Genomic DNA, 21,746 nt, shown 5'->3' with positions numbered 1-21,746 from the left:
AAGTACCTACGTCGAGGGATTTTGATTAAAAACCCCAAATAAACTCTAGGTACAATAAACACGTCTAAATAATTTCTCGGTGGAGTGGCATCAGCCAGGCCTTTTGTCGGCTGAGGGTCATCGCCATTTCGCGTTCGGTCACAATCATGAACTTAATCAAAATTTAAGTAATTAAATTTAATCAAAATTTAAGTAATTAAATTTAAGCAAAATTTAAGAATTGATTTGAACAAAATTCAAGTACTCGTAAATTTAACTGAATATTAAGAATAATTAACAAAATGTATGAGAACAAAATTTGCAAAATAATTAGAATAAAGTCCGAATAAAAGTTAGGTCAAAATTAAGAATAAATCGAAGAACAAGTCAGAAATAAAATGCTAAATATTTAATTAATAATACCAGGAATTATTTCGGGTTATTAATTAAACACTAGGGTGGGTCAAAAAAATCGAATAATTTATTTTTGATTTTATACTCTGAAAAATAGGTTCGTAGACACCTAAAAAGAATTCTCTTCAAGTATAAGCTCTTAATTATAACGGGAAGGTCCTCCGCTTTGCGGGTTTCTATTTTTTTCGAATAATCAGATAAAAAAATTTATATCTCGCTTCCAACTGCTTGGAAAAATATTCCGTGGCATATATTTTGTGAGAAATTGAATGCTTTACAAAAAAGGTCTCTTATGACTTTTTCAAAAACTCAACCGATTAAAAGATATTCATAGTTGAAGTTTGGCTATTTTAAGGAAAATATTCGTTTTTATTATGAATTTTATAAGTCAATGAAAAAAAATTATTTCGGATTGCGGAACTCATGATTTTGTAGGAAATTTACTGCTCTACAAAAATGGTCTCTTATGATTTTTTGATTAAGTGAAGCCGTTACGAGATATTCATCGTCAAACATTAACGAATATCAATATTTCCAGTTTTTGATCAATAATTCGATAAATTTTAATTTAAACTATGAGTTTCAGGAAAATTTACATAAATTTGAGTTTCGATCGATAAAAAAATGTTATAATAAGTTAGATAAAGAATTATTGGAATTATCATTGATTTTCCTTGGAGAAATGCCTCAAGAAAAGATTTCTTTCAAACGTCCTGGTGCTGTTCATCATGCTAGATGGATGGCTAAGGCCATTTATAGTTTGAAAATGTATCTATTCAGAGATGAATTCAAACTCTCTCAGAAAGAATTGCATGGTCTTCGTCATTTCTGTATTTTTATAGTCACATTGTATTTAAAAGCTTGGTTTTCATCAACTTCTGCAACAACTGCTGCTTATCATGACTTGCAGTTTATGAAAAATTTATTGAGTACAAACATATCAATCCTTTGATTTCTTCAGCTACGTGTGAAAAAATGATTTCGCACTTATGGTATTTGAGCGATGAACTTGCCATTTTATCACTGTTTGACGATGGCGTTCCATTAGAAGTAAAAACGTATTGTTGAAGCTGTTAATACTCGTGAAGGTACAGATTCTAAAGCTAAAAGATTTGTAATTGCTAAAAAGATTTGAATTCATTGGCGCAGAGAACTCTGAGTGACTTTGTGTCTAAAAAGTCATTAAATCTTTTCAAAATCTTCGATCTACCGTATGACTTTCTTGATGTCGATGTTGAATTATGGCCTACTAATGAGAGTTATCTCGAAAATAAAGAATACTTTCAACAACTAAAAGTTGTCAATGATTCAGCAGAGCGAGCTGTTGCATTAGTCAGTGAATATAATCAATGCTTGACAAAAATGAAGAACAATTCCAGTACTTATTGCAAGTTGTCAAAGAACATCAAAAACATTCCCAAATTGTAATAAAAGAAATTATTTATAGTAATAGCGTACTGTTATGTTAAAAATATAGACAATTATATTGCAATTGATAATTCAATAAAAATTTATCTATAAAAAAGTTAAATACTGGTTGTTTCTCACTTGATTCAATACTTTTCATATTAAATTTGACAAAGAAATATGTCATTCACTTCAAATTAAACTAATCATTGGCTATATGTCGAAAAAATGCTCTAATTTCTTGTTTTAATGCAATCAAACAAGCTCAAGACTGAAAACAATATTAAAAAAATTGTTTATAACATTTTTTTATCGATCGAAACTCAAATTTATGTAAATTTTCCTGAAACTCATAGTTTAAATTAAAATTTATCGAATTATTGATCAAAAACTGGAAATATTGATATTCGTTAATGTTTGACGATGAATATCTCGTAACGGCTTCACTTAATCAAAAAATCATAAGAGACCATTTTTGTAGAGCAGTAAATTTCCTACAAAATCATGAGTTCCGCAATCCGAAATAATTTTTTTTCATTGACTTATAAAATTCATAATAAAAACGAATATTTTCCTTAAAATAGCCAAACTTCAACTATGAATATCTTTTAATCGGTTGAGTTTTTGAAAAAGTCATAAGAGACCTTTTTTGTAAAGCATTCAATTTCTCACAAAATCTATGCCACGGAATATTTTTCCAAGCAGTTGGAAGCGAGATATAAATTTTTTTATCTGATTATTCGAAAAAAATAGAAACCCGCAAAGCGGAGGACCTTCCCGTTATAATTAAGAGCTTATACTTGGAGAGAATTCTTTTTAGGTGTCTACGAACCTATTTTTCAGAGTATAAAGTCAAATATAAATTATTCGATTTTTTTGACCCACCCTATTAAACACGTAGGCAAAGTCTGTATTAATTTTTCTAGGAATTATTTCAGTTTGTTAATTTTATATCAATTAAGATCATTAAGATAATTTCAGTAAAATATTTTAGTAAAATCATCAGAAGTAAATATTAGTTAAAATCAACATAAATAATTTGGAACAAATTTCGATTGTGTAAAATAAAACAGAAGTAAAATTAGAATCAGAAAAGAATTGTCGAAATAATTGTTAAAATCATTTAGTTAAAAGTAGAAAATAAATCACTTATAAATTTTACTAGAAAAAAAATCGACAAAAGTTTGGGAGAGGGTCCGCCATCTTGTCTCGAGCTAAAAAGCTGAGTAAAGGACACACAAGGTCGAGACAAAAAATCTCAAGGCGTTATAAAGTTAATTTAATCTCTAAAATTAAAATAAAATGAATTTGAAGTTTCAAGCAACACAAAGAAAGTAAAATAAAGTAATTTAGTAAAAGTAAAATAAACTCAAGTATTCAGAGACCAATAAAATAATTTAGTCAAAATTAAATAAAATAAAATCAATTGACAAATTTTTAATTCCGAGATTAAAATTAAATAAATTAATTAGTAAACTCTGACTATATAATTTGGACAAAACGAAAACATATTAAATAAAATAATTTATAAAATTCGGCAAAGTTAAATTCAAATGAAATCAAATCAATTAGGATTAAAATGGTTGAGTAGAATTATATTAAAAAATTCCGACAAAATAAAATAAACAAAAGTAAAACAAGATAAAATAAATTTTTAAAATACTCGGACGTAGCGAATATTTTGTCGGCAGATTATTAAGACCTCTGTCGTCAGACTTTAATCTATTAATACAAGATACGAAGACTTCTTGGTATCAAATATTTATTGTTGTATTATTAAGACCACGGCAGTAAATTAGTTAAGAATTTTAAATCGGAAACTAATCACGTTAGGAATTTGTATTGGGAATGGATGGAAAATTTATTCAAGAAAAAAATTTGTAAATTGAAATTTAATTTGGATTTAGAAAATTTATTAATCAGATTCAATTTGAAAAATAAAAGTCAATAATAATCTTAGAAAAATAATTAATAAAGTATGAAAATTTTAATTAGTGTGTTTGAATGATAATAATTATATTGTGGGTGCGTGTGGAAAATTATGAAACTATGGAAAATGGAAATTATGGAAAATTGGAAAATGGAGGAAAATACTTAGAAACGGCGATATGGTCGCTCCATAAGAGGGTATCATCGGGAATGAGAAACTATGATAGAAACCGCGGTATGGTTGCTCCATAAGAGGGTTTCGTCGGGATTAGGAACTATGATAGGAAACCGTCGTCTAAACGGGAATAGGACTTAGAATTAAGTGTTAATTAATTGTAAGGGGATCGTTATTGTAAATGGGGTTGGTTAAATAAAATTTCTTGTAAAATGAATTTCTTTGATAATTCGTGTTTCCTTGCTAGCAATCTCTTACGACCCTGCAGAACTTATTCCATGCTCTGATCCAGTTTCTAGATACTGTGTCTAAAAATCCAGTGGCGCCCTAAATAAATTAAGGGGTGACCAAAGAGAACGAGTAGACTTGGTAGCAGCGTTTCCCACCGTTTCAAAGTATAGAATAAAATATTTGTAAATTTCATTCGAAAAAAAATCATCAAAAATTGTGCGACAGAGACGCAAGACCAAGAGAGAGAGAGAGAGAGAGAGAGAGAGAGAGTCGGCTACCTTCCCGCGTTCAAACACTGAGTAGAGGACACTTAAGGTTGAAACTAAAGTATTAGTTGAATTATAAAATAAAATAAAATTTCTCAGCTTACAACGAAATAAACGTTTGTCATAATTTTATATTTACAAGGGAAATAAAATTTAGTAAAATTTTACGGTTCAAAATGGCTTGAATTAAATGAAAATAATTTACACAATAATTAAGGTTACTCAAATATCGAAATTAAATTAACTTGGACTGAAAATAAATGGATAACAATTTATTTTATAAATTTTCGGATTGGACAAAATAGGATTAATTCAAGATACAAGAAACTCTTGGTATTAAATCATTATTGTTGTAATATTAAGAACTTAGAAGAATATTAAGTAATTCCGATAAGGAGTTTTTGCCTACACCTGAACAACCAAAACACTATCTCATTACTTCAGAAGATTTTAACGATCTAATTAGAGATTTAAATTTGCCAAAAAATAAAGCAGAGCTTCTAGGCTCTCGGTTAAAACAGTGGAATTTGCTTGATGATGTTAAGATCATGGATCAGCGGACTAGGCATGAAATGTTTGCAACGTTTTTCACGAAGGAAGATGGACTTTGTTTTTGTAATGACATTAAAGGTATGTTTGAAGCAATTGGCATACCCTGTATCCCTAGCGAATGGCGTTTATTCATTGACAGCTCTACAAAAAGTTTAAAAGCAGTTCTATTGCACAACGGAAATAAATTTCCGTCTCTTCCAATTGCTTCACTAGTACATCTTAAAGAAAATTATGAAAGTGTCAAAATTTTGCTTGAATCTGTAAAGTATCGTGAGTATAACTGGGAGCTGATTGGAGATTTTAAAATGGTGGGATTTTTAATGGGGCTACAGGGTGGATATACAAAGTATCCGTGTTATTTGTGCTTGTAGGATAGCAGAGCGGATTCTAAACACTATATTCAACGGTCATGGCCTGTAAGAACAGAATTGTGTGTCGGAAAACAGAACGTCAAATTTGAGCTGATTGTTGAAGCGGAAAAGGTGTTAATGCCGCCTTTGCACATTAAGTTAGGGTTGATGAAACAATTTGTTAAAAAACTAGATGAAACTTCAGAAGCTTTTGGATACTTAAAAAAATTTTTTCCGAAGTTATCGGAAGCAAAGGTTAAAGCTGGGGTTTTTGTTGGTCCGCAAATAAGACAGATTTTCGCGGATGAACAATTTCCAACGTTGCTGAATCGTACTCAAAAAGCAAGTTGGAACAGTTTTAAAGCAGTAGTTTCTGGATTTTTAGGAAATAATAAAGCTGAAAACTACGAAAAGTTAGTTGAGGATATGCTTACAAATTTTAAGGCCATGGGCTGCAGGATGTCATTAAAAGTACATATGCTGCATGCTCATTTGGATAAATTTAAAAACAATATGGGAGCCTATTCCGAAGAGCAAGGAGAACGTTTCCATCAGGACATCATGAATTTTGAACAACGCTATCAAGACCAATACAATGAAAACATGATGGGCGACTATATTTGGGGTTTATTGAGAAAAAGTAGCTATGAACATAAAAGAAAAAGTAAAAGTGTGCACTTTTAAGTTATTTTCCACTTTTCTGTAAGCTAATTTGATAGTAAAACTTAATAAAAATAATAAACATTTTTATTTCAATAGTTTTATTTTCAATCAAAAATTAAAATCCGAGATTTATAAAAATTTCGTTCAATCAGTCTTCTAAGCACAAAAGCAAAGTTTTTCATGCCATATATTTTTTTTCCGTCTTATTACGACCTAAACTACCGAAATTTAATGCTTTGCAATCAAAGTCAAATTTCATGTTGACCCGTGTAATTCTCAAGAAATCGGGAAGTCATTGGGTACACACCAGTTTTCGAAAATCGAGTTCTCGTCAGATCTCCGCTTTTTAAGATGGTAAGAAGATAATCTGACTGTTCTTACGAGGATGCCTCTTCCTTGTCACGGGAATTTGATTTCAATTCCCGCGTTTTCTTCTCCCAGGCTGGTTGCTGGTAAAAGTGCCGTCAGGGTCAGCCACATACTGGGCACCAGCTCAGCTAGTCCCCTTCTTATAAGAACATAATTAATATTGTATTATTTTATCGGTTATCAGACGTCGACGGTGAAGATTTATCATTTATTTTCATTATTAAAAGCATTCTCGGGGATTACTCGATAGCCGCAAAGCGCGCATGCGTGAAGTTGTGCCCGGAACTTTTGGTAAATTTTTTTATAGAATTTATTGTCAATGCAACACACCAACAAAATTCACTGATTTTGACTTACCTCGTGGCGTAACAACACGAGAAAAAGTAGGGCCACGGAAGGAGAGATCAGTCTGGCGGTAACCCGTATAACGTGCACATGTTTTCTTGCTTTGGTATCAAAAACGTAGATAAATTAAATTATATTCTCATCGCCAGTTGTGATTACTGTTAAAATTATGCGAATACGTTACTTCAGCGTCAGCGATCAACAACTCTCGTGAAAGCTGAATTTGGGTGAATCTCAGCGCTTGTTAGGATTGCGTTCTCTCGGTTGTACCGGCACCGACGACGACGGTGAGGTGTGCTTGTGTGACTCAGCACGTGGTCGAATTCCAAAGCCATTGGTATTTTTTTGTGTTACTGATTGCATAAATGGTAATGACGTTGTCATATCTAAGAGTATATTAATAAATTGCGTATCGTTAAACTTTTGAGATTAAGTTGTAAAAGCTGACGCTGGTGATGCGTATGAAGAATTCGGCACACAAGAAGTAGATAAATTAAAAGTCTTTAGCGACTAAATAAATAAATCATTTGTTTAGCGAAAATTATAGAATAAATTGACATTCATGAAATTACAAGCAATATTTATCACATAGGTGACTCATATAGAAAAAAAAAGAAATTATTGTCATTATTAATTAAGTTTAAGTTTTTCAACTTCCCGCTAAGAAAATCGAAGATTTTCAAAAATTGAGAAGTTATTGTTTTCACCCCGTTTTGCCAAAATCGAGTTTTCATCAGATCTCGACGTTTTAAGGTCTCAGGAAGGTTCCCTGACTACTCTCGCGATGCTGTGTGTGTGTGTGTGTGTGTGTGTGTGTGTGTAGATTTTTGAGCTAAAAGAGCTCAAAAGCGTGTAGCAAATCTATTCTATATCTGGACAGCTTAAAATAGCTGTCAAACTATGTTTTTAAGCTCGAAAAGCCCACAAACTGTCAGGTCAAATTTGAAGCTTTTTGTGTATAAAAATTAACGGAAAGCTTTCGGTATGGCCTGTAACGTCGACTGTTTAACTGATTTCTTACATTTGTAGACCTCTGCTCTGGATAAACTGTCGTCTTTGATAACTCATAATGAATTAAGATTTACTTACAAGGATTTGGCTATTTGTCTGACCGTCGCAAGTTTTATTGAATTCACATGATAACTCTTTTGGAAATAATGTAAAGACTCTTGTACTTTTCCTTCTTTCTTCAATAACATACCCTGTAATAAGAAGTTATTGGAGTTTTATTTGAGCATTTATGATAATTTTATTGCATTCCGATTCCATCGAGTATGTTTCTTTGCTACACATGTAATAACCCAATGGTAAAAGTTGTTGCAATAATTTGAAAAATATAAATAATCCATCGTTAAGAATATTAATTTTCCGTTGAATAGGTTGTTACTCTTCATTGTTCTCGATAATTTTCAACGTCTCACAAGAAAAAAAATCTAAAAAATTGTTGACTCTGCAAGCCATTTCTGGAACTTCTTGCTAGACGGGCTTAAAATGCTCGGAAAGTTGTTTATTTAAAACTTTTGAGCTCTTCGAGCTTAAAAGTACCACTTCAACACTTTTTTTTAGTGATTTGAGCTTATAAATTAAATGGTTGTAAATAATTGGCGAATCACTCACCGCTAAGGAATCTCTGAGAACCCGGGACACGCGCAGGTCTGTATAGTGATGGACCTCAGAAATCGCGACACTTCGCGAGAATAGTCTTGAACCTTGACGCTATGCAACGAAAGCTGCGAAATTCATCGAGTCTTATGCCGAAGCAAGTCCAAAAATGGCAAAAAGTATCTGAATTGCACCATCAAGGCAAGAAAAATGACGCTCTGGAAAGGAATGAGCAACGACTTTGATCAACATATCTAGAGCAAAGCTTACTAAATAGTCGTCAAGAAACTTAGAAAGGTTTTACCAGAAGCGTCAAAAATCCCGGCTATGATAACCAGCACTAAAGTGAAGCTGCTTGCCAAATATCTATTGTAAAAAAATAGAAACTACGCTAATAATGAAGTTTTATCTTTCAATTCACGAACTTACAAGATGCAGTCAGGACCCTCAAGCCAAGAAAGGCTACTGCTAAATTCATAAAATTTATCCCTTATAACTGGCATCTTTGGTACCGTCTTGAAGCACTGGAGACTGGTTTCAATCGATAAACGAAAGGAGACCCCCAAAACATATTCATTTTTCAGGCCGCTCTGCCAGATAGACTGCGCCGGAAAACTACTTGAATAGGTTATTCAAACGAGGCTTTAAAAAGACATCGATAGCGGAGGCGGCTTTGCCGAACTTATTTTTGAAAATAGAGCGATCGACGATCAGCGCGATTAAGACGGTCATAGAGATTATAGCCGAAGTGGGATCTGGTGACCTCAAATCGCATAAAGAAGTTTGATAAAACAATATTTTTTGAATACTCAAAAAGAATTTCAAAGCATTAATTAATCGAACTAATTTCGGAGTAATTCCAAAAAAACACGCTTTTTCTGGTTTTCTTTCGTTCACAATATCTCTCGTACCAATCAACTGATTTTCGGGTTCTTGACAGTGATCGACGCAGATTTTAAAGTTTTAACCATTATTATATTTTATCAAGAACGATCCAAAAAGAAATTTCGAAGTTATGTTAAAAAATTAGGAAAACGGTTGAGCCTGAAGGCCATCTCTGCAAATTTCCTCCAATTCCATACCTAAACGCATTGAAATTGCACTTATGACGTTTCTGAGCTCTTCGAGCAGAGAAATATATTTGTTTTGGGTTATTAAAGTTGAGCCGTGCAATCCAAACGGAGAAATAATATGACCGCCAGACAGAGTGCCACGGAAAATCAAGAAGGACCGATCCCCGAAGCACCCACGCTTTTTCTAAAATAACATACATTTTTTTCTATTTACGCTATTATTAATCTATATTTATTGAAATTTTTAACATTATTTGTAATTTTAATTTATTTAAACTTATTTTCTATTTTTCTAGTTCAGTTTTCTATAATAAGCGTGGTTTTTAATTTTTCTAAACTATTATTTTTTTAAATATTTCAATTTTGATGGTGGATTTTTGTAATCACTATAAATATTAATATTTTCGCAGAGCAAATAATTATTCTTGAGTCAAATTTCATGCTCTAAAATAAATGGTCTCCCATCATTTTTATATTAAATTCACTCTTTTTAAAGTTATTCGGCTTCAAAATTAAATTTAAAAGTCATTAACCGTTCATGTTGCGTTAGACATAATGGGTTCCTTTAATTTCACGAATTTGAGACTTGAATGGTTAAAATGATTTTTTTTTTGGCAGTTCGTTTGATTTTTTAAAAAGAAATCAACATTTATCAAGATGTCATCTCAATAAAATCATTGTTTATTAACGTAATTTTATTTTTAACATATTTAATTAACTACAATATTTAAAAAAATTTGACTTTTCAATATATAAAAAAGAGATCGGATCTCGATTCACAGCGAGGAAGAGACTAAAAATATCGGACCTTATTTCACAGCTAAAAACATTTTGTGATGGTAAACTAATTTGTTATAAGTATTTTTTGTTAATTTTTATTTATATGTTAATTAATTCAGCCATTCGTGAGTTTTAGCGAGACAAACGAACAGCAATTGATTTTTATATGCACAGATTGAAAAGTTAATTTTTTTTATTATTGTATTTAATTAATTATAGTGAAAATAAATTTATGTTCATAAGCAATAGTTTTATCAAAAAAATACCCTGATTAATGTTGATTCTAAAAAAAAAATTCAATGATCTACCGAAAAGAAAAGTATTTTTACTCTTCAAGTCTTAAATTCGTCAAAAAAAAGAAACCAATTATGTCTAACGCAAGATTAACAGTTAATTATTTTTCAATTTAATTATAAAGTTCAATAACTTTGAAAGAGGTGAATTTGATGAAAAATGATAAGATATCTTTTTCGTAGAGGTAGTGGCAGGATGGCCGAGTGGGCTAAGTCATTATATTGTTAGTTCGTTCGTACATCATGTCGAGAGGTGAGGGTTCGAGGCCCGATGGTTGAATAGTTCCAACGCCAACCGTCGGGGGTCGCTCCGGTAGCCGACTTGTACTGGCATGGGTTTTCTCTGTGGTTTCCCCATGTCACTATTCCAACAGCCATTAGAAAGAGGTGAGGAATAGGGTAAATGCAGTATAGGAAGCACAAGTCGGTCCACAGCCGCAAGAAATACCCAGTTATTATAAAAAATTTGAATGCAGGAAAAAGTTTGAACGCAGTAAAGTGATAAAATTGTAATAGAGCAGTTCTGATACTGTTGTACAATGTAAAAAATCATTACTAGTACATCTTTTTCGTAGAGAGTGAAATTTTACTCAAAAATAATTATTTGCTTTGCAAATATGTTGATATTTATGGTTGTTACAGAAACCTAGAATCGAAACTAGAAATTTGAAATAATAAAGCATGTTTAAGGATCAATTACAAGGAAATGATTCGTTCTATGTCAATTTACTAAGAGGGCTATTTTGTAGAAAATTGTATTTTCTTCAAGGATATAATATGGAAAAGTTCTTTCAATTGATGATGTACTACTTTTGTGTGAAGAATGCAGTAACTATCAAAAAACTAATAGTCGTAACGATACACCCCTTAATATAATTATTAAGGACTCAAACTTTCACAATAATTTTTTTTATCCCTACAACTATATGTATATATTTTGTAACAGGCCATTTTGAGCGCCACCTGTTAAGATTCAATCTTTCAAAGTTAATTTAAGTAAAATTTGGAGTTATTTTCTTTTTTGTCATTCATTGGTTGTATTCGCCGCGACCGAGTCGCCCTTACGTAAATTAACCGAAAAAGCTCGATTGCGCGCAAAATATTACGTCCTAATGTTGGTCAGTAACAATTCTATCAGTTCCTTAAATTCGAGACTAACCACTTAAGGTTATATGACTCAGGAGGCGGATGTGTCAGGCACAGCAGATGTGTTAAGAACACTTAGAGAGAAAAATAAAATAACAAAAATAAATATATGTAGTAAGAAATGTACCTGTCGTTTGCAGTTGAAGAGACGACTGTTCGTTGATGCGAATTTATGATTATATTTATTTTAATCGAAAGGATGAGTGAAGGTTTATTATATAAAAATTAAACACTAATTATTCTGGTTTGTGATTCATTTAAATTTTAATGTACACTGTACGTAATTAACTGGTTGATGATTTGACTGAATAACTAAACTTTGGGAATTGTTAATGAGAGAAGGTTATGGTTGTATCAAATAATCTTCTTGACTGATAGGCGATCGCTGGGATTCAATATACTTTATAGACTTGTTACCCCCTTATCCCCCCTGATAGTCTGACTCCGCTCTTCTAACTCTTTTCGTGGTGTGAACGTTTCCGAAATTGTATTTCGATGTGACAGAAATGTGGTCAGAAAATAATCTCTTTAATGTATTGTCGCGGATGTCACATAAAGTTTAAGTAGTTGACAACTAGAGTGGTACGCGATTTGCTGTTCCTATAAAACGGCAAGTGGTAACACGGGTCCCCCGTTCTATAGTTTTATAGCTTTTTAATTATCCGACGAACAACAAAGAGTCGAATCAACGATTTTTCAATTCCCTCGAGCAGTGAAGTGGAAATATAATATTTAATTTTTATTATGAACTAACCGTCGTGGTATCGAAATTTCTATTAATATTTCTACGGTTCGAACTGGCCCTCGCGATTTTAATGTTACTACTACTACGGTCCGAACTGGCCCTCACGAATTTAATTCTATTACTGCTACGGTCCGATCTGACCCTCGCGATTTTAATGTTGTAACTGCTGCTTCTATTATCCGAACTAGGGTTTTTATACACACTGCCGGTCCTTCGACTTCGATGATTGTCCTCATTTGGTATGTGTTTCTAGAAATCCGTAAATATTACATTATTATATTCTCAATGTCATTTGAAGGAATTGTGGGGTACGAGAAGCTGAACGCAACATATTCATTTTTTTTTGTATCAATCGATTTTATTAGTTTTTAATATGCTAATGCTACTGAAATAAGTTAACACCCCCTCCACCCTTGACCTTTTACTCTAATCGAACAGGCTTCGTGTCGCCGACTTGGAAACGCCTCTTCGTTTAGATAAGCGCTCAAGGTCTTATACTTATTATTCTATTTCGATGACTGCAGTGTTACCAGTGGTGAGAACCTTGCATTTTAATTTTCCCTTTTTCATGGTAATTTTGAATGTTTAACATTTATAGTATCTAGTCAGCTTGAAGGCACTTAGCTAAAGTGGGGAACGCACGTGCCGTCTTCTACTAACACTGACGTTCCGATCTTTTATGGTCACGGCTACTAATACTCTGTGTGGTGGAAGGTCATCCAAACCGATTTAGGAATATTACAAAAAATATATACCGAATTGATGCGACTTATGGTATTTTGCCCGTAAGAAATACTCATAATAATAATAATAATAATAATAATAATAATAATAATAATAATAATAATAATAATAATAATAATAATAATAATAATAATAATAATAATAATAATAATAATAATAATAATAATAATAATAATAATAATAATAATAATAATAATAATAATAATAATAATAATAATAATAATAATAATAATAATAATAATAATAATAATAATAATAATAATAATAATAATAATAATAATAATAATAATAATAATAATAATAATAATAATAATAATAATAATAATAATAATAATAATAATAATAATAATAATAATAATAATAATAATAATAATAATAATAATAATAATAATAATAATAATAATAATAATAATAATAATAATAATAATAATAATAATAATAATAATAATAATAATAATAATAATAATAATAATAATAATAATAATAATAATAATAATAATAATAATAATAATAATAATAATAATAATAATAATAATAATAATAATAATAATAATAATAATAATAATAATAATAATAATAATAATAATAATAATAATAATAATAATAATAATAATAATTGTTGCGGAATCATTCAAACCTTCCCGCAACAAACTGGTAGCACCGAGGCGCCGCTACACAAGCGCCCTCGGGTGCTCTACCTCAACTCAACTGGCTCACCGGCAAGCGGCAGACTCATAACACGTGCTAATTACACAGCGTACACACGCATTTACCGTGAACAGTGCACTTTGTGTATTTATTAAATCATCAAGCTCATCCACTCAGCTTAACTGAAGCCAACTACAGCATCGCTACTCATCTCATTCACCAGCAATCATTGGCAACTCAGGTACAATTAAGTATTCATTGTAAATCATCTGAGATCACTTTATCACAATTCAATGCTCCCTCTCTCTCTTACTCATTGTCACATGGCTTACCCATGTGTCGCTCTCTCTCACACACATATACAACAGTCACCTACACTTTCTACCTAGCAACGATAATACTACAACTACTAATAGAAATTCGTCATCATGCGGCAAAATCAAATGCCGCATTGCAGAGGTTGCTTGGTGGAGATTGGGGGTGACTGCCACCTGCTCTTGGGCCTGTCGGCCATTCCGTGTTCAACGTTCAGTGTTCTATCTCGTATCCCGAGACTCACGTACTCAATTAAACTCATTAGTTTTAAGGCTCATTCGCTCACACTGTGAGAGTTAATTATATTGTTAATTGATTAATAATCCAGTGACTCTAATTTTCTACAACTCATATTTATCGCTCATAATTGCTAGTGTTAATTATATTTTACATTAATTAACAGTTCAATTGAAGATCAATTTCTACAACTCATACTCAGTATAATTAACATACATTAATTGATACAACTCATATTTATCGCTCATAATTGTTAGTGTTAATTATATTATACATTAATTAACACTTCAATTGAAGATCAACTCTCTACAACTCATGCCCTGTCTAATCACCATGCCTTGATTAGCAGAACTCAATTGAACTCAATCAACGCGTACTCATGAACTAATGTAATAACTCAAATTCAGAATAAGTGTTAAAAGTGCTCAATATTTGTAAACTGCTCAAACTCTGTACAACCAAAACTACGTCTGTGATTAATTTTAGAATAAATACTATTATAACCACGAATGTGTCTCCTCCATCTTTTAACACCTGGTCCCGGCAAATAAATATTTAATGTTAAGACAATTATCTTACAATAATCCTGTAATAATAATAATAATAATAATAATAATAGTGCAAACATCCTGGAGGATTCCACCCTGCTCACTGTGAGCCAGGTTGTGTATGGTGCAGCAGTTTCGGCTTTTCCGAGAGAGAGACAATGTCTCTCGATCGAGGCAAGGTTGAAACAGCGCATCTCACAACTTGGCTTGAAAATTGACATGTCCCGGAAACAGGTCTCCCGCATTCAGTGTGTGATTGAGTACGACACAACTCAAACACCATACACGCCCCGAATTCGGCGCATTGCTGCTGAACTTCGGTGGCGTCATCACACACTGAACAAGAGTACTCTTCATGTCATCAAGGAAGAGTGTCTTAATAAATTGCGGGCTCTAGTGGCTGCTAAAAAGTCATTAGAGAAAAGGCTGAAGCGGTTGGTCGACAACTCGTTGTTTCGATCCAGCCCTTCACGGTTTCTGACACCAAAGACCGATGTTATCGGGAATTATCCAACACCTGAGCGGGTGGAAGCTTTTGGACTGAGTTGTATGGAGATCAACCAAACGTGAACGCCAACACTCCAGCTCTGCACGACTTCAAAGTATTCTGTCGGGAACACCGTCGACAGAATGCTGATGAAGAGAGCCCTGCAGTCAGTGTGGATGAAGTTCGTTCAGCTCTAAATGGCAGCAAAAATTGGGCTGCCCCGGGACCAGACGGCATTAATGTCTTTTGGTGGAAGAAGTTTACTTCTACCCACCTCCATCTGGCCCGCATATTTACATCATACATTTGAGCTGACGATCCGATTCCGGACTGGCTTGTAGAAGGGCGAACCGTACTGATACCTAAAAAGGTGACTTGTCTGACCCAAAGAATTTCAGGCCTATCACCTGCTTGAATGCGGTTTATAAAATTTTTACAAAAATTTTAAATAACCGTATCTTGCAGCAGATAGAGCCTGTATGGCAACAGATATATGAACAACGTGGCAGTAAAGAGGCCTGTCAGGTTGCAAGGAGAACCTGATAGTGGATCGATGCGTCTTACAAGATGCGATCTACTATCAACGCAACCTGTCAATGGCTTGGATTGACTATCGCAAGGCATTTGACTCAACTCCACATGAGTTGATTTTATATCTACTCAAATGCCTGGGAGTCAATCCCGAAATAGTGGAATGTATTCGGCGTACAATGCAGCTCTGGCGAACGCGATTTCACATTGGAAGTGGAAACGCATTGCACGTAACCGGAGTTGTAGAGTACAAACGAGGGGTCTTCCAAGGCGATTCCTTGAGCCCTCTGCTGTTTTGCATTTCACTGCTGCCTATATCTGTTGTTCTCCGTAAAACTCATGGGTACTCTGTGGGGCCTCCGGGTGATCGAAACTATTCGATTACCCATCTGCTTTACATGGATGATCTGAAGTTGTATAGCGCTGATAAAGATCATCTACAAGCGGCCCTCAACATCGTAGCAGAGTACACACGAGATGTCGGAATGTCTTTTGGGTTGGACAAGTGTGCGGTCGTACATCTGGCGAGGGGTAAGTGCTCTGATACTGGTGATGATGTCGAATTAGTGGATGGGAGCGTCTTAAGCCAATTAGACGCCGGGGAGTTGTATAGATATCTAGGAATGGAAGAGCACCGCATGCATGCGGTCTCTGAAGTCCGAACAACTCTCCAGAGCGAGTATGTTAGGAGACTCCGGAAAATTTGGTCCTCCGAACTTTCCGGCAAAAACAAAGTCTCAGCTACTAACATGCTCGCTGTCCCAGTCTTACTATACTCTTTCGGTGTCCTGAAATGGACCCGAAAGGATTTACGAGATCTCGACATCAAAACCCGTAAGATCATTAATATGAATCGGAGCATGCACCCCAATTCATCAGTCGCCAGATTATACCTCTCCCGGTCCATCGGTGGGAGAGGTTTGCAGAGTTTGGAGCGGCTTCACGACCGTTTGGTCCTGGGTTTAACTCACGAAGTTGTCAATTTCACTGCAGACGAGGATGACTTTCTTATGCAAATTGTACATAAACATGAAAATGCGCATAAGGGGTCATTCTTGTATAAGGCAGCAATATATGCGGCAAGAACCCTTGGTCTTGGAGAAATAAACGCTCTTATGGAACTCCGAAAGGAGGAATTTAAGAGCGTCATCAGGAACGCCGAGGAAAAACTACTCCTTGGCGAACTGATGGACAAGTCCATGCACAGCGTGTTCTTTAAACACGTGCGTGATCATGGCTTGTCCATCCAGCTGACGTTTTCCTTCTTAAAGTCAGCGGGCCTGATGTCCGAGACTGAAGGGTTCATATTTGCCTGCCAAGATGGTGTCATTAACACTCTTGAGTACCGTAGCAAGGTGCTCCAGGTGCAGCTTCCGGACACGTCCTGTAGGAGGTGTAGACAACATCCGGAGACGCTTATGCACCTTTTGTCGGCATGTCCAGTGCTGGCGAGAGGTGCATATATCCAGCGTCACAATGCTGCCCTGAGAGTACTGTACTACTATCTTCGTCATTGCTACGGTATTGACGTGACACCAGTGCTGCCTTATTTGCCAGGAGATATTCCCCAGGTTGTTGAGAATGACAGTTGCAAAATTTATTGGAACATGCCATTTGCAACAACCCGGCGGATAGATCACAACAAACCTGATATTGTGCTCTTCGACAAGGCCACTCGTGACATTTATGTCATTGAGTTCTCGGCCCCGGCTGAATACAACATCTCAGCCAAAGAAGAGCACAAAAGACAAATATATCAGGATCTCCTGTTTGAAATTGGCAAACTTTACCCAGGTTACCGTGTCAAGCTTGTCGTCCTGATTGTTGGCGTCCTAGGAGGGATGAAACAGTCTTTTGTATCCTCACTTGCCAAAGTTCCAGCTTGCTCATCAAAAGCTGAGTTCTTGGCAGTTAGGATGCAGAAGGCTGTTTTACTTGGTTCTCTCCGTCTCTTAAGGGAAATGACTTTGGCCTGCTGTGATCACTAACCGCCTTGTTGTGCGGAGTGGTCCAGCAGTAACGGATGGAGCTCAGGCTGGGCCCTCGGAGAATCGGACTCCGGGGATAACCCCCTGAGCATTTAATAACAAAATAATAATAATAATACATACAATACATAATAATAATAATAATAATTATTATTATTATTATTATTATTATTATTATTATTATTATTATTATTATTATTATTATTATTATTATTATTATTATTATTATTATTATTATTATTATTATTATTATTATTATTATTATTATTATTATTATTATTATTATTATTATTATTATTATTATTATTATTATTATTATTATTATTATTATTATTATTATTATTATTATTATTATTATTATAGGATTATAGGATTATAGGATTAAGTTTATAGGATTAAGTTTAAGTGGACGGAGAAGCTTCGCGCCGATCTCTTGGTGTGCTGGCAGAACAGCGAGCCGGAGGTATCAGGGTATATGGCCCGGATGCACACACTTTGGTGTGGCATGCATCCGGAGCACAGACATTTTACGCCCAAACACCTGCGTAATTACGCCTCATACCTTCGGCATAATCGACGATCGCTGCTGCCAAATAGAAGGCAGTCTAATCGGCCTTCATTTCCAGCACCGCTACACCAAGAACGGCACCGTTTCTCCGAGGACAACGACAACCTCTTTACAGGTCGACAAGTGAGCATCTCCAAAAAGATGACTCACTCAAAACAACAGCTCGACACGGTGAACGAAGATCTCCCCACACAGCTTCAAGAGGACTCCACTCTGCTCACTGTCAACCAAGTTGTCTACGGTGCCGCGGCTTCGCTTCTGCCGATAGAGAGAAGACATTCTCTCTCTTTCGAGGCGAAGTTGAAGCTGCGCATCGCTCAACTTGGACACAAAATTGACATTTCTCGGAAACAAGTCTCTCGCATTCAGTGTGTGATAGAGTATGTTAGTACTCAAAGACCGTACACGCCAAAGTTCGTCGCCTGGCGGCAGAACTTCGAAGGCGACATCACACACTGAACAAGAGTACTCTTCTTGTCATCAAAGAAGAGTCTCTTAACAGGTTGCGGGCTCTGGTGGCTTCCAAAAGTCACTAGAGAAAAGGCTGAAGCGGTTGATCGACAACTCTTTGTTTCGATCCAACCCTTCACGCTTTCTGTCACCTAAGACCGCTGTTCCCGAGAATTATCCATCATCTGAGCGAGTGGAAGCCTTTTGGAGTGAATTGTACGGAGATCAACCAAACGTCAACCCGGATACTCCAGCTCTGCACGACTTCGAGGCATTCTGTCGAGAACACCGACGGCAGGATATCGCCGAAGAGAGCCCTGCAGTCAGTGTGGAAGAGGTTCGTAAAGCCCTGAATGGCAGCAAGAACTGGGCTGCCCCGGGTCCAGATGGCATAAACATCTTCTGGTGGAAGAAATTTTCTTCTACACATGCTCATCTGGCCCGGATTTTTACATCATACATTCAGGGCGACGAACCAATTCCAGACTGGCTGGTAGAAGGGCGAACCGTACTCATCCCTAAAAAGGGTGACTTGTCCGTCCCAAAGAACTACAGGCCTATCACTTGCTTGAATGCGGTTTACAAGATTTTTACAAAAATCTTAAATAACCGTATCTTGCAGGAGATAGAGCCTGTGTGGCAACAGATATACGAACAACGTGGCAGTAAACAGGGCGTGTCAGGTTGCAAGATCAACTTGTTGGTAGATAGATGCGTCATTCAAGACGCAATCTACTACCAACGCAACCTGTCTATGGCCTGGATTGACTACCGTAAGGCATTTGACTCAACTTCACATGAGTTGATTCTCTATCTGCTCAAATGCCTCGGAATCAATCGCCAAACAGTGGGATGCATACAACGTACGATGCAGCTCTGGCGAACGCGTTTTCACATAGGAAGTGGAAATGCATTGCACGTAACCGGAACTGTTCAGTACAAGAGAGGCGTCTTTCAGGGAGATTCTCTGAGCCCTCTGTTGTTTTGCATCTCACTGCTGCCAATATCTGTTGCCCTCCGACAAACTCGTGGGTACTCTGCGGGGCTACCGAGTGATCGAGTATACTCGATCACTCACCAACTGTTTATGGATGATCTAAAGATATACAGTGCCAACAAAGATCATCTACAAACGGCCATCAACATCGTAGCAGAGTACACACGAGATGTCGGAATGTCTTTTGGGTTGGACAAGTGTGCGGTCGTACACCTGGCGAAGGGTAAGTGCTCTGATACGGGTGGAGATGTCGAATTAGTGGATGGGAGCGTCTTAAGAGAATTAGACGCCGGAGAGTTGTACAGATATCTAGGGATTGAAGAGCGGCAAATGCATGCCGTCTCTGAAGTCCGAACAACTCTTCGCAGTGAGTATGTTAGGAGACTCCGGAAGATCTGGTCATCAGAACTTTCCGGCAAGAACAAAGTCTCAGCTACTAACATGCTCGCTGTCCCGGTCCTACTTTACTCTTTTGGGATCCTGAAATGGCCTCGAAATGAGTTGAAAGATCTCGACATCAAAACCCGTAAAGTCATCAATATGAATCAGAGCATGCACCCTAATTCATCAGTCGCCAGGATGTACCTCTCCCGGAACATCGGAGGGAGAGGATTGCAGAGCTTGGAGCGGCTTCACGATCGTTTGGCTCTGGGTTTAACATACGAGGTTGCCAATTTCACAGCAGACGAGGACGACTTCCTGATGCAATTTGTTCATAGTCATGAAAATGCGCGGAAGGGGTCGTTCTTGTATAAGGCAGCAATCTACGCGGCAAATACCTTAGGTCTCGGAGAAATAAACGCTCTCATTGAACTCCCGAAAAAGGAGTTCAAGAGCGTCGTCAGGATAGCCGAGGAAAAAAACTCCTCGGTGAACACATGGACAAGTCCATGCACAGCGTGTATTTCAAACACGTCCGTGACCATGGCTTGTCCACCCAGCTGACATTCTCCTTCTTGAAGTCAGCTGGCCTGATGTCCGAGACCGAAGGGTTTATATTTGCCTGCCAAGATGGTGTTATCAACACTCTCGAATACCGTAGCAAGGTGCTCCAGGCGCAGCTTCCGGACACGTCCTGTCGGACGTGTAAACAACATCCGGAGACGCTGATGCACCTTTTGTCGGCATGTCCTGTGCTGGCAAGAGGTGCCTACATACAGCGTCTCAATGCTGCCCTGCGAGTACTCTATTATCATCTCAGATATAGCTGCGGTATCGATGAGACACCAGTGTTGCCTTATCTGCCAGGAGATATTCCCCAGGTTGTTGAGAATGACAGTTGCAAAATTTATTGGAACATGCCATTTGCAACATCCCGGCGGATAGATCACAACAAACCTGATATTGTGCTCTTCGACAAGGCCACTCATGACATTTATGTCATTGAGTTCTCGGCCCCGGCTGAATACAACATCTCAGCCAAAGAAGAGCACAAAAGACAAATATATCAGGATCTCCTGTTTGAAATTGGTAAACTTTACCCAGGTTACCGTGTCAAGCTTGTCGTCCTGATTGTTGGCGTCCTAGGAGGGATGAAGCAGTCTTTTGTATCCTCACTTGCCAAAGTTCCAGCTTGCTCATCAAAAGCTGAGTTCTTGGCAGTTAGGATGCAGAAGGCTGTTTTACTTGGTTCTCTCCGTCTCTTAAGGGAAATGACTTTGGCCTGCTGTGATCACTAACCGCCTTGTTGTGCGGAGTGGTCCAGCAGTAACGGACGGAGCTCAGGCTGGGCCCTCGGAGAATCGGACTCCGGGGATAACCCCCCTGAGCATTTAATAACAAAATAATAATAATAATAATTTTTTTTTTCATATTTTTGATTGTAATTTTCTCGATTTTTTGAGGTTTTTTTAAATCTTAATATGTTAACGGGGAAATAAAATGCATGAAAATCATGCTCAACCGGGGTCTAAA

General features: G+C 36.0%; 1 protein-coding gene across 2 annotated transcripts in view; it reads right to left on the bottom strand.

Moving 5' to 3' along the window:
* The window catches only part of Bbs4 (Bardet-Biedl syndrome 4), a 382,842-nt gene that overhangs the window by 197,146 nt on the left and 163,950 nt on the right, over positions 1-21,746 (bottom strand). For both annotated transcript variants that reach the window (XM_074257990.1, XM_074257991.1), the window contains exon 3: positions 7,770-7,882. In XM_074257990.1, coding sequence (XP_074114091.1) covers positions 7,770-7,882 — 113 coding nt within the window. The remainder of the gene's footprint in view (positions 1-7,769; positions 7,883-21,746) is intronic.

The sequence above is a fragment of the Cotesia typhae genome, unplaced genomic scaffold (genome assembly GCF_013202065.1).
Source record: "Cotesia typhae breed Kobodo isofemale line unplaced genomic scaffold, CoteBio_Ctyphae scaffold_58, whole genome shotgun sequence".
In the NCBI taxonomy this organism is placed as follows: Eukaryota; Metazoa; Arthropoda; class Insecta; order Hymenoptera; family Braconidae; genus Cotesia; species Cotesia typhae.
This window is presented reverse-complemented; position numbering and strand designations above follow the sequence as displayed.